We start from the raw sequence: 13352 nt of genomic DNA on the forward strand, positions 1-13352 counted from the left end.
ACCCTAGATAACTTTAAAGCATTAGGTTATTATTAAAAGTTAACTGTTGCCAGGCATGGTGACGCACGCCTTTAATCCCAGCACTCGGGAGGCAGAGGCAGAGGCAGAGGCAGGCGGATTTCTGAGTTCGAGGCCAGCCTGGTCTACAAAGTGAGTTCCAGGACAGCCAGGGCTACACAGAGAAACCCTGTCTTGAAAAACAAAAAACAAAACAACAACAAAAAAAAAGTTAACTGTTGGAAATGAAACACAGTGTAGAGTTGACTTTCTAGAAGAAGAAGCAATCACTTTTATAAATAAGCATTTAAAAACATTGCTAGGAAATGACAGTTGTGTAGTAAAACATTTGGCAAGAGACTATATTGTGCAAAAGAAATATCTTTAGGGATAACTGTGCACTTGACATTTCCATGTGACTCTAAAATATTCTAAAATATTTCAGCCAAGAAGACTGTTTCAGTATCAGAGCCTTGAACAGCACTGCGTTCACAAAAACGGAAAGGAGGAACCGGCGCTTACTAAATCCACAGGGGTTGGAAATTCAGCAGCCTGTGATTTGACAATATTTTTATAACAACAACTAATTATGTAGGAGGCATTAAAGTCAGGCTTTAAATCTGGAAAAAGTACATATAATAAATGTAAAACTAGACCCAGAATGGTATTAGCCCAATAAAATTTGCTTGTCAATTGCTTTGTGACATTGTTGAAAAGCACAGATTAAAAAATAGTCATTTAAAAGTGTGTTTTTGTAACATGGTAAAGAATGTCAGTTTCCCATATGATTTTCTTTCTTAAATCTATCTGAAAACTTATCATAAAAAATAAAGACAATAAGTTTTATTCTTTAAGCTATACCTAATCTATATTCTTTGGAAATTTGAAATTGAAAGAGAATAATAATTAGTTTGGCCTTATACTCCACCTCACTAACCATAGGTGTTGTCTATCTGTGAGCAATAGTAAACCCTGCTGCACAGCGACTGAGAGACAGTATGATACAGTGGGAGAAGTGCACAACTGGGGCAACTGAGAGACAGTGTGATACAGTGGGAGAAAGTGCACAACTGGGAACTCTGTAACCATGCCTAGATGTTTAATTTTCATTAATTCTGTTTCCCACCAGCCAGCTACACTTTAAGCTTTAGATTTCTCAACTACAAACATAGGGGTAACAATACCAACCTTATAGGACTGCAGAAACTATAAAGCAGGTAGCAGGTCAAAGCACTTGTAAGAGATAGTTAGATAGATAGATAGATAGATAGATAGATAGATAGATAGATAGATAGATAGATAGATAGATAGATCCTATTTACATCCTTGCTTTCTTTTTAGACAGGGTTTCTCTGTATAGCCCTGGCTGTCCTGGAACTCACTTTGTAGACCAGGCTGGCCGCGAACTCAGAAATCCTCCTGCCTCTGCCCCCCCCCCCCCCCCCGAGTGCTGGGATCAAAGGCATGCGTCACCACACGTGGCTACATCCTTAAGCAGACCATATGGAGCATAGTTTAACTCATTGGCATATTAGGATTATCAGTTACTGTGCTAGTCATAATGACAGATCATATATAATAGCAACCGAGACTCAAGAAGACTAGAATGCTAGCTGACTGTTTTTGGAGGCTTACAGCTCTTGTTCCCAACATACAACTATTAACTGAGACTTTACTATAGATGTCAGTATAGTCAAGTGCCATCACCCAGAGTGGTGCTAAGGGACATACCCTTCTTTACTTTGCTGCTTTGTTCTCTCAGTAGACAGTTTAAAGAGATCACATCACCCCTCTGCCATTAAATTGGTGAGTGTGCCAGCCATGCATTCACCTTTCTTCATCCCCCGATGACAATGGCAGCAAGTCTCTCCTTCTTACCAATGCTCATCTGTCTGCCTATGCTTGAGATACCAATGCTTTCTGTCAATTTTTTCCTTCATAACTTTCATTTCAAGTTTTCTTGGTATATTTCTATCAAATGCAAACACACTCAGTTCTTTCCCATAAGCAGGAAAGAAGGAATGTCAACACCATTTTTTGTGACACCCAGATAACCTTATTATCCTCTCTACTTTATATCTGTTCCACCTGTGTCCTACAGAACTATCACCAAACTCAGGATACTATGGATGGGTCCCATGAAGGGTGCACATGGGGAGCTAAGAACTGTAAGAACATTTTCCAGCAACTAGTGAGAGTTACTCAGGTCAGGCAGCAGGTAGAAAGCAGACAAGGATGGCAATAATGCCAAGGAAAGGTATTTGCCCCACAAGAGAAAAAGAAAATAGCTCACAGCCTCTAATAACAGCATATGCATATATCTATCCATGATTTCTCACCAAATTGCTCTATTATAACAGCAATGGAATTATAGAATTATGGATATATAAAATGAAAAGCAGGAATGCACAGGAATGCATACTGAAGTGAAAAACACCAAAAACTGGGATGGACAATGGATCACAGTCTATGACCATACTCTTGTATATCACAGGATCTCATCAGAGCTCAGAAGCTAAGCAGGGTTGGGCCTGGAAGGTACTTAGATGGGAAAACTGACTGAAAATGGTACTTGCTAACATTCTGATCAGGAATCTCTTCAGAGGCCCATGTGGCAAAGCAAATGCTTGGTCCTTGGGTTAGTGACATCAGGGAGTGATGGGGCCTTCAATAAGCTGGTGGGGTCTAAATGAGGTCTTAAGGTCCTTAGAGGTGCCCTTGAAAGTAATTGTGGGAGCCTGGTCTCTTTCTCCTTCTCCTTGCTCCCTACCCATTGATAAATAACTTTGTTCTACCATAAGCACAAGCCCAAAAGCAGTGAGTGTAATGACCATGGATTAGAACACATAAAATCATGAGCCAAGATAGGCCATATATCTCTCTGAAAGTTTCTTACCTCAGGTACTTCTTATGGTAACGGAATGCTGACTGACACAGTATCCAACTCATAACACTAAAACATAAGCCTAAAGTGCAAGAGTATACAAACTCATTCATACAGCTCCCTTTAGGAATGGAGTTGTGGCCCAGAACAAAGCAAGTTGTCTGTGTGAAACTTTAACAAGATTAACTGGTTCCCCAGTACCCTTCCTCATCACAAGGCCAGGTATCCACTCTCTCCAACAAAGTAGAAAACTAGAATTTTACTGTGTACATAAAGACTAATGAGGATCTAAACTCAGGAATACTAGTCACTGTGTTAGGGGTTAGGATAAATGCTGTACTAAAAAACAAAAAGGAAGGAAGGAGGGAAGAAGAAAGGGAGGGAAACAGAGTACTAGGAAACCAAGTTACCAAGTCATCAGCAGGTATTTAAGAATTCCTTTCTGGGGAGCCAAATGCTAAAAAGGAAATGTTGTTGAATGGCGTCATTGACCTCACTGAAGGAACACCTCTGGTCACGTACACAAAAATTAACAATGAGCCCTACTGTTTCACTCTTACATATGATCACGATCCATCAATTACATAAAGAAGCCTTTGGGTTTTTGCTTTGGTTATTTTTGGGTTTTTGTTGTTGTTGTTGTTGTTTGGTTGGTTGGTTTTTCAAGACAGGGTTTCTCTGTGTAGCCCTGGCTGTCCTGGAACTCACTTTGTAGACCAGGCTGGCCTCGAACTCAGAAATCCGCCTGCCTCTGCCTCCCCAGTGCTGGGATTAAAGAAGTGTGCCACCACGCCCAGCTAGAAGCCTTTGTAATAAAAAGTATTGTGGGGGAAAACCCAGAACTTGAAGGAAGATAAAGAAAACTTTAATTAATTTTTTAAAAGATATTGTGTTGCTGAAATAATAGAAAGAAACCTCTCAAAAATAATTAAATAAGACAGAAAATAAAAATGAAAAAATAAAAAAGCAAAAACTTGGTGACATAGGTATTAAAATATAAATTTGCCTACATTTATTGAATATTTATCTGTATGCCTACAACATTCCAGAGATTGTTTGTAACAGGAGATACCTCAGAAAAATATTATGCCCTGGAATACAAGAAAAGACAATGAATGAAAGGTGAATGTGAGCTAAGCTAGACCAAGGCTGCTGATCAGGTCCTGATTTAAACTTAGAGACTTGTGTACTGGAAGGGGGTGCTATTAACTATGCCAGAATAACAGGCACAAACCAGAACTCCTCTGGGGAAACTAGGATTTGGCCATCTTAGCAATAAACCAAAATGATGTTTTATAATTGATTGAAGCTTTCAGCAAGGGAGATGTTAGTGCTGCTCCTGGACAATGGTGATTGCAGTCGAGAAGGGGCAGACCTTCTGATGGAAGAGAGGAACTTGAAAAATGTAGTAGAGCCATCTTTGGTGAACAGTTTTCCCACAGAATTCAGAGATGGAATCAGCTGACAGAAGTCGGGTTAACCAGATGAGAGAGAAAGATGGAACATTCCAATTCAGATAGGAATACTCCAGAAAGAAAGCCAGATGTCTTCAGTACCATTACTTCTAGACTATTGGTAAAACCACAGAGGAACACATCAACTCATAATTCTTCCTTTACTTTTGTAAAATAGAGAGCTGAAGAATAAAAGAGCTGAGGCTTCCACAAAGCCTACTGAACTAGCACAATCTCTATATTAAAAATTATAAATACTGATGAGATAAATTAAAAATTATTTAAGTGTGTAGGTGAAAGACTATAATGTATTCATATAATCAAAGGCATTGCTAATAAGGTATCTATTTTGCTAGAATGGATATATATTAATAAAATTTTATAAAGACTCAGCCAAAACTGTTTTTGTTAGAATCTTACAAGTTGTGCGAGCAAGTGCTAACAAGATGGTTCAGTAGGTTTTAAAAGTATTCACCACCACACCCAAGGACCTGAGTTTCATCTCAAAGACCCACATGACCCAACTCTCTCATGTTGTTTTCTGATCTACACACACACACACACACACACACGCACACACACGCACACGCACATGCATACAGGCAGACACATGCACACGCATGCATACACACTCTTTAAAAAAGAATGTAAGCAAACAAAAACACACTCAAGAAGAATGATAGAATTTCAAATAATACCTAGAACTAGACCCGCACTGCCAGCACAGGCTACTGGAGAAAGAGTATGTTTTCAGCAAAGGATGTCAGAGGGACTGAATCTCCATACTGAGAAAAATTAAAGATTTAACCACTGATCCTGGTCTACATAAAAGGCACATGTCTATCAGTAAAACAAACTATAAAGTTTCTAGAAGACACAGGAGAATATTTTCATGACATTAGAGAAGACATGCAAAGCAGTAAACATAAAACAACAAAGCCAAAATGTATATTATGTAATAAAAACAAAAAAATTTCTATACTAGAAATATAGAAATATATTTCTAGTATATATTTCTATATTTCTAGTATATAAAAATATATATGTATATGTATATGTGTTTGTATATATATATATATATATATATATATATAAAACTTAGTAGTAGACAGACAAAAATTAGACCCACTATATTGTTAATGTGCATATAAAGTGGACATCCACTTTAGTCTTGACAAGTAGGACCACACAGAGCCTTCTCATTGCTTAATTAAAAGACAACATGGAAGAACTTCCAGGTCTAGCCAGTCAATTCTCTAGCATTATCTTACAATTAACTAAAGTACAAGAATGATTTAGTATAAGGAAAATTTTCAACAATATGTACTTGATGTTTCTGATCTTAAAAGTTCCAAGGCAGAAGGTACCAAAAGTTCCCTTACTCTCTATTCCCTAAGATTGAGATTTCAGATGGCAAGATACCTTTTCCAATAAACAGAGCTTGGGCAAAGTACCAGAGATCATATTTGACATAAACTAGACCAACAATGCTGTGCAAATATTGATTCTTTATCTTTTCTTTGTAAAGTGAAGTAAGTGGAGACTATTACAAGGTAACTGATCCTGTCTTAGGAACATCATAGTATCGCTGGATACATTAATGCAAGCAATTAAAAAGTTCTAGATAATTTATATACCACAATAATTATCACTGAAAAACATTTTCTAAAGGCTTATATTATCACTATACAACAGAACTATAATCTAGACTATTAAATAAATGCTGCACATACATGTTAAACACAAGCAATATTAAAAACATTTTGATATTATAAATGCCAGAATGGACGGGAAGAGATGAGCACAAAGTCCCACCTCTACCTGAGGAGATACTGGCATCTGATAACTGCAGTCAGAAATGTCAGTTTTCTTTGAAGGTCTGACTCTTAGCAGGTGGACCACACATGAGGGCAGTCCACACACCCAAGAGTATCTGGGCAACACAAACTGGACTCAGTGGGTTGGGGAAGTAGGGAAGGGAACTCAAATTTGGGTTGGTAAGGGAGGTGGAATTATATCCGGGATAAGGGAAATAGAGATGATCAAAATTGTATGAAGCTCTCAAAGACTAAATATATTACTTAAAATTTTAATATTACTGTAAAACAGGCACATGCATTCTGTTCATCAGCCAGAACATAAAAAGTATTATCATTCTAATATATAATCAGTGTAAAAAATTTTAATTTCTATGTTCTTAGTTTTACCAAATTATCAAAATCCAGAGAACAGTCTATATAACACATTACAACTTTTCTTTTTTTTTTTAATATTTTTTATTATTACGTATTTTCCTCAATTACATTTAGAATGCTATCCCAAAAGTCCCCCATACCCTCCCCCCCACTTCCCTACCTACCCATTCCCATTTTTTGGCCCTGGCATTCCCCTGTACTGGGGCATATAAAGTTTGCATGTCTAATGGGCCTCTCTTTCCAGTGATGGCCTACTAGGCCATCTTTTGATACATATGCAGCTAGAGTCAAGAGCTCCGGGGTACTGGTTAGTTCATAATGTTGTTGCACCTACAGGGTTGCAGATCTCTTTAGCTCCTTGGATACTTTCTCTAGCTCCTCCATTGGGGGCCCTGTGCTCTATCCAATAGCTGACTGTGAGCATCTACTTATGTGTTTGCTAGGCCCCGGCCTACAATTTTACACATAGAATATTACACATTTCAAGTGCTCACTAGTATGGTCGTGGACAGTGGATTTCAACACTTATTAAGTAAAAACGGTTTTAGAGACCCAACATGGATTATTTCAGTCAAAATTATCTGAGACGAATAGAGAAAAGTAATCCAGGTTCTGAGAGTGAGAGAGTCAGGGGATTCTAACTCAGTCACTACCATGCTATCCCACACCTAGTCAAAATCCTTTTCCTCTACTACAAAAATGTTCAAATGAACAAACAAATATCTAGATTCCTATTGATGGAAATGTTTTGAAGCTTAAATTTCTGGTCGCACTGAAAAACAAAAAAAACTGTTTTCCCCACCATGATTTCAAATCTGAAAAGACTTACCAGTAATATGAGTTTCTGATATTTTTGTTTTAGGTCTGACATATTTGCAGATGGGTCTGCACCCAGAATGCTGTACCAATCCTTTTTGAGTGTCTGCTCCAAAGCCATCAGCGTCCTTTGACCTAGAAGGGAGCCTTCTCTGATGACCTGCAGCAGAAATGTTACAGCAATTCATTACAACCAGAATAAAGAAATATTCCTCCTAGATTCCTTACTACTTGAGTAAATTGCAAGCCCAAGAAAGTCTATATTTCCATTTTAAATGTCCCATAAATGCCATGTACAAGGATACAAGGATATAAAGATACTGAAAACCTATTAAATATTTCATGGAATATGCATATCACCTAAATAAATTTACAATGTTATAAAAAGAAATTGATAATGAGCCTGGGTGATGGATAGGCTTCTAAGAAGCGCTGACACCATTGCATACACTAGCAAGACTTTGCTGAAAGGACCCTGATATAGCTGTCACACAGAAGTGGATGCTCACAGTCAGCTATTGGATGGATCACAGGGCCCCCAATGGAGGAGCTAGAGAAAGTACCCAAGGAGCTAAAGGGGTCTGCAACCCTATAGGTGAAACAACAATATGAACTAATCAGTACCCCCCGAAGCTCTTGTCTCTAGCTGCATATGTATCAGAAGATGGCCTAGTCGGCCATCAGTGGAAAGAGAGGGCCCATTGGTCTTGCAAACTTTGTACAGGGGAACGCTAGAGCCAAGAAGTGGGAGTGGGTGGGTAGGAGAGTGTGTGTGGGGGGGGAGAGGGGTATGGGGAACTTTGGGGATAGCATTGGAAATGTAAATGAAGAAAATACCTAATTAAAATTTTAAAAAGGTATTTCTTATCTAATGGCAAAACTGGCATACAGGTGCTCACTAAACACACAGGAGCTTAATAAGTATGTATGAAACGAACAGATAAAAGGAATGGAATACCAAAGAAATGTTAAGGACATACATAGTTCCTGAATTTCCCTGGTTCGCTTCTTTCTTCTAGAGTAAAAATAAAGACGCACAAAATGACAGCACCGCACGGGCTCGGGGAAAGGGGAGTCCTCTTGCTGGGGCAAAGATCCTCACAGCCCATAAAGACGTTGCTCCCGAAGCTATGCACTCCAGGATGCCACAGTCCTCCAGACTTTAGAAACCAACTCACCCTGAAGCAGCCGCAGCTTGGCGGACACGCGGCGTCCACAGGCAGGCGTCCGCCCCACCGAGGCTGTCCCTGCTGATGCCTTCCCCTGGCTCCACACAGCGTCAGACTTATGGCGCTTCACTTTGGAGCAGGAGTCCACTTGCTGCGGCAGCCGGACGGAAAGCGGAACCCACTTTCTTTTCCGCCGGAAGTTGGAGTACAGCGGGAGTACGTTTCCAGTCGCGCCCTAGTTGTTGGTGCACATTACTGAAAGGCCCCGCCTCCAGTCCAGACGCGGCCGCTATGGTAACGCGTCGGGATTTCTGAGGTTTTGTCAACAGTGAGAGGTACGCAGAGAAATGCCTTTCCTCAATTTGCTCTAATTCTTCCTTTGCCCCGACACCACGATTGTTGCATCCCTCTACATCTCCTAAGGTGCACCTTCATCCTAGGTTCCTCTTACTTTACCTTGAGCAACTCCGGTCCTATTTGTTTATACTGGGGACGGGCAGTTGGTGATAAGGATGAGGATGGCTAACAAATTATGCCTAATAATTTCCGTTAAACCTGAACAACTGACTTAAAATATTTTTTAACTGCAAATCCTTTCCCATTTTCTATCTCTTTGTCGCTTTCGCTTCATCCCAGTGAGACAGCTGCGGAAGATGTTGCTAGAACTATTTTGTAGATGAGGAAACAAATCAAGGACAAAGGCCGGGTATATAATTATCCAGGTGTAGAAACAGCGTTCTTAACAGAATGAACTGTGCTGTTGTGTTCTGTCTCTCTCTCTCTCTCTCTCTCTCTCTCTCTCTCTCTCTCTCCCCCCCCCCCCCCCATTGTATCTGGAGATGAGAATCATCTTAGTTTTGAGACCTTAATATGATCTCCCTTGGCAATACAAAGTAGTTTTGGTGTTGCTACTTTCTTAGATGTACTTTCCCTTTTGTCTTATTTCTTCCAAATATCAATTCAAGAAGCACCAAAGATAAAATTAGGTAGGAAATATTCTAATAGGATAAATTATTTACTGTAATGAGCATTGCATGACGTAAGGAAAAACTGCAGAATGATACAGTTGACTTTAAAATCTAAATATAAAAGCACAGATTGGGTTCTCCAATGGATAGATTTTGTCATGTTTAAAGCAAAGACCATTATACAGTGGCAGGATCTAGCTTCATTCCTGGGCTTAGAAAACTATGTGTGTGAGCCTACCAAAATGCATAGTGAGTATTGTGAATCTCTCCCTGTACAATATTATAAGAAAGCCCCCATATACCTTACCTAGCCCTCAAATAATCCTTCTTGACCCTTGTCTGTATACAGAAATATGTTCAAGAAGTCCAATTTTGAGAACAAAAGTTTTGATATACTATTCCATCAGGTTATTGTGTAATTTATTTTCTTTAGCCAGTTTGTTTGATGTTTTTTCATATGAACTCACAAATGCTTTTCATTCTCATCTCCAAGAATTCTAGCATTGTGCACTAAATGAGATGAACTTTTTGCTTTATCTCCAAGGTGTCCTTGGTCAACCTAAGCTGTCAATATTTAATTGATATCATCCAATAAATACATTCTCTTTAACTTTCTCTGTTTCAAAGATGTCTTATCGGTGGTTTGCTTGGGTATGTATTCAGACACTTGAAACATTGAGTCTGGTGGTTCTGTTTCTGAAAATATATTTGGTAAAACTCACTTCTTCACAAACAACTTATTGCTGTTGTTGTGTTTAGTTCATTGAAAAAAAAAACAGATGGCTTGTCTTATAATCCAAATAATTAACATTTGAATAAACTCCTCAAGATGGCTCTGACATGGATCACTAATCATTAATTTCCATTTTAGAACAACATCATTCAATAGAAATATAGCAAACCCCAAATTCAAGCTCTATGTGAGACTTTGAAAATATTATATTTGACATCCAGAATAGTTTCATTATAAAATGGAATAATGTAAATTAGCACCTCTCAGTCTGGACTACCTATTTTCAGTTTCAATAGCCTCATATCATTAATAGCTACAACATTGAGCAAAGCAGGTTTAGAGAATGAAGTCATAACTCTTTTCCAATTGCATTGATTTTTACTGTCCATGCATTTCTATGTGTGGGTATGCCACAGAATGTGCTAGAGGTCAGAGTACAACTTATGGGCATCAGCTTTCTCCTTCTACCATGTGGGACCTGAGGACTGAACTCAGCTTGTCAGAATTGGTAGCACTTGTTTTACGTTCTGAGTTATATCTGCCTCCTAAAGTCCTAGCATTTTATTCTGGCATTAATTTACCTTCTATAGTAGTTGAATCATTAGACAGTACTTCTTTCAACTTCTATGGCAAGTTGTATAAAATACTCATTTGTAATCTTCCAATTCCGTGATGTATTATTGTCTCTAGAGGTATGTATTGAAACTGTTTCCCCCGTGGAATTGCCAGCCTTCTGGAGGAAGAAACCTTTCTTATTTGACAAGCTAAGCACTGGAAGCTGACTTGCTTCACATTTCAAGTTTGAGTGATGGGTTTCTAATCTGGACAAGGTCATACTCCAGGGACAGAGACCCAAGGCCTAGTGGACTAGGGGATGAGAAGATTAAAAGGGTAGGAAATCTGATGTCAGGAGGTCTTGCACAAACTATGTCTTATACCAGTCAATCTTATTAAGAAGTACAGTATCTTATATATGGTTTTAAGGGAGATGGGACACACTTAGCAGAAAGCTATCATACAATAGGATGAAGTCAGCAGGAAGCTTAACAAACAATATTGCACAAAGGGGACAGGCTATCTCAAGTGAATCACAAGGACCTTGGGGCTGATAACCACCGCCTTTTTTCTGGGTGGGGTTAGTTGATTTCTCAGGAAAACCTCTGGTCCTCTAAGACCATGTCTCCATGTTATTACTGGCTCTGCCAAGCATATTCATGGTTTTAGACAAGGAAGGATCTTCCTTATCCACAATCAGGGCCTAAAGAAAGAGGTCCCAAGACCCTGGTTCCAAACCATTACTTGCTCTGCCAAGCATGTTCCTAGATTTAGTTCCTCCTCAGGCCTGGAGAAAACCTTGCATCAGCTTGGTTTCAACAAGCTTCTAAAATAGGTTTGTTTCTTACTAACTTATATTCAGAAGCAAACTTACCCATCACAAACATAAATATAAACCATTGGGTTGGAATGATGGTTCAGTGCTTAAGATGTAGCCTACTAAAGAAAACACTGTACTCATTTAGAGTACTTAGAAGAGGAATTTGTCGCAAATGAGGAATATCGAATGGCTGAGAAACACCTAAAGAAATGTTCAACATCAGGGAAATGCAAATCAAAACAACCCTGAGATTCTGCCTCACATCAGTCAAAATGGCTAAGTTCAAAAACTCAGGTGACAGCAGATGCTGGCGAGAATGTGGAGAAAGAGGAACATTCCTCCATTGTTGGTGAGATTGCAATCTGGTTCAACCACTCTGGAAATCAGTCTGGCAGTTCCTTAGAAAATTGGACACAGTATTACCTGAGGACCCAGCTATACCACTCCTGGGCATATATGCAAAATATTCTCCAAGATATAACAAAGATACATGCTCCACTATGTTCATAGCAGCCTTATTTATGATAGCCAGAAGCTGAAAAGAAACCAGATGTCCTTCAACAGAGGAATGGATACAGAAAATATGATATGTTTACACAATGGAGTATTACTCAGCTATTAAAAACGATGAATTCATGAAATACTTAGGCAAATGGATAGAACTAGAAAATGTCACCCTGAGTGAGGTAACCCAATCACAAAAGAACTCACATAATATGCACTCACTGATAAGTGGATATTAGCCCAGGAACTTAGAATACCCAAGATAAAATTTGCAAAACACATGAAACTCAAGAAGAAGGAATACCAAAGTGTGGATACTTTGTCCCTCCTTAGAATGGGGAATAAAATACCCATGTAAGTAGTTACAGAGACAAAGCTTGGAGATGAGACAGAAGGAAGGACCATGCAGAGACTGCCCCATTCGGGGATCCATACCATAATCAACCACCCAACGCAGACACAATTCCCTATGCCAGCAAGATTTTGCCGAAAAGGCCATGATATAGCTGACTCTAGTGAGGCTATGCCAGTGCCTGGCAAATACAGAAGTGGAGCTCACAGTCATCTATTGGATGAAACACATGGCCCCCAAAGGAGGAGCTAGAGAAAGTACCCAAGGAGCTTAAGGGTTCTGTAACCTTATAGGAAGAACAGCAATATGAACTAACCAGTACCCCCTGAGCTCCTGCCTCTAGCTGCATATGTAGCAGAAGATGGCCTAATTGGCCATCATTGGGAGGAGAGGCCCTTGGTCTCACAAAAATTATATGCCTGGTATTACAGGGTAATACCAGGGCCAGGGAGTGGGAGTGGGTGGGTTGGAGAGCAGGGTTGGGAGAGGGCATAAGGGATTTTGGGATAGCATTTGAATTGTAAATGAAGAAAATATCTAATACAAAATTGTTAAAAATAAAAAAAGAACACACATGGTATGCACTCACTGATAAGTAGATATTAGCCCCAAATCTCTGAATACCCAAGATACAATTCCCAGACCACATGAAGCTCAAGAAGAAAAACCAAAGTGTGGATGTTTCAGTCCTTCTGAGAAAGGGGAGCAAAACATTCATGGGAGCAAATACAGAGACAAAGTGTGGAGCAGAGACTGAAGGAAAGGGCATCCAGAGACTGCCCCACCTGGGGATTTATCCAATATACAGTCACCCTTTTGTGGATACCAAGAAATGCTTCCTGAAAGGAGCCTGATATAGCTGTCTCCTGAGAGGCCCTGCCAGAGTCTTACAAATACACAGGTAG

General features: G+C 39.4%; 1 protein-coding gene across 2 annotated transcripts in view; it reads right to left on the minus strand.

Moving 5' to 3' along the window:
- The window catches only part of Dnajc24 (DnaJ heat shock protein family (Hsp40) member C24), a 36842-nt gene extending 27862 nt beyond the window's left edge, over positions 1–8980 (minus strand). For both annotated transcript variants that reach the window (NR_033993.1, NM_026992.3), the window contains exons 1-2: positions 8525–8980; positions 7360–7506 (exon numbers count right to left, since the gene is read on the minus strand). Coding sequence is in view for 1 of the 2 variants with exons in the window: in NM_026992.3 (NP_081268.1) it covers positions 7360–7467 (108 nt within the window). In the remaining variant the exon portion in view is untranslated. The remainder of the gene's footprint in view (positions 1–7359; positions 7507–8524) is intronic.
- Between the last annotated feature and the right edge of the window lie 4372 nt (positions 8981–13352).

The sequence above is a fragment of the Mus musculus genome, chromosome 2 (genome assembly GCF_000001635.26).
Source record: "Mus musculus strain C57BL/6J chromosome 2, GRCm38.p6 C57BL/6J".
Taxonomy (NCBI): domain Eukaryota; kingdom Metazoa; phylum Chordata; class Mammalia; order Rodentia; family Muridae; genus Mus; species Mus musculus.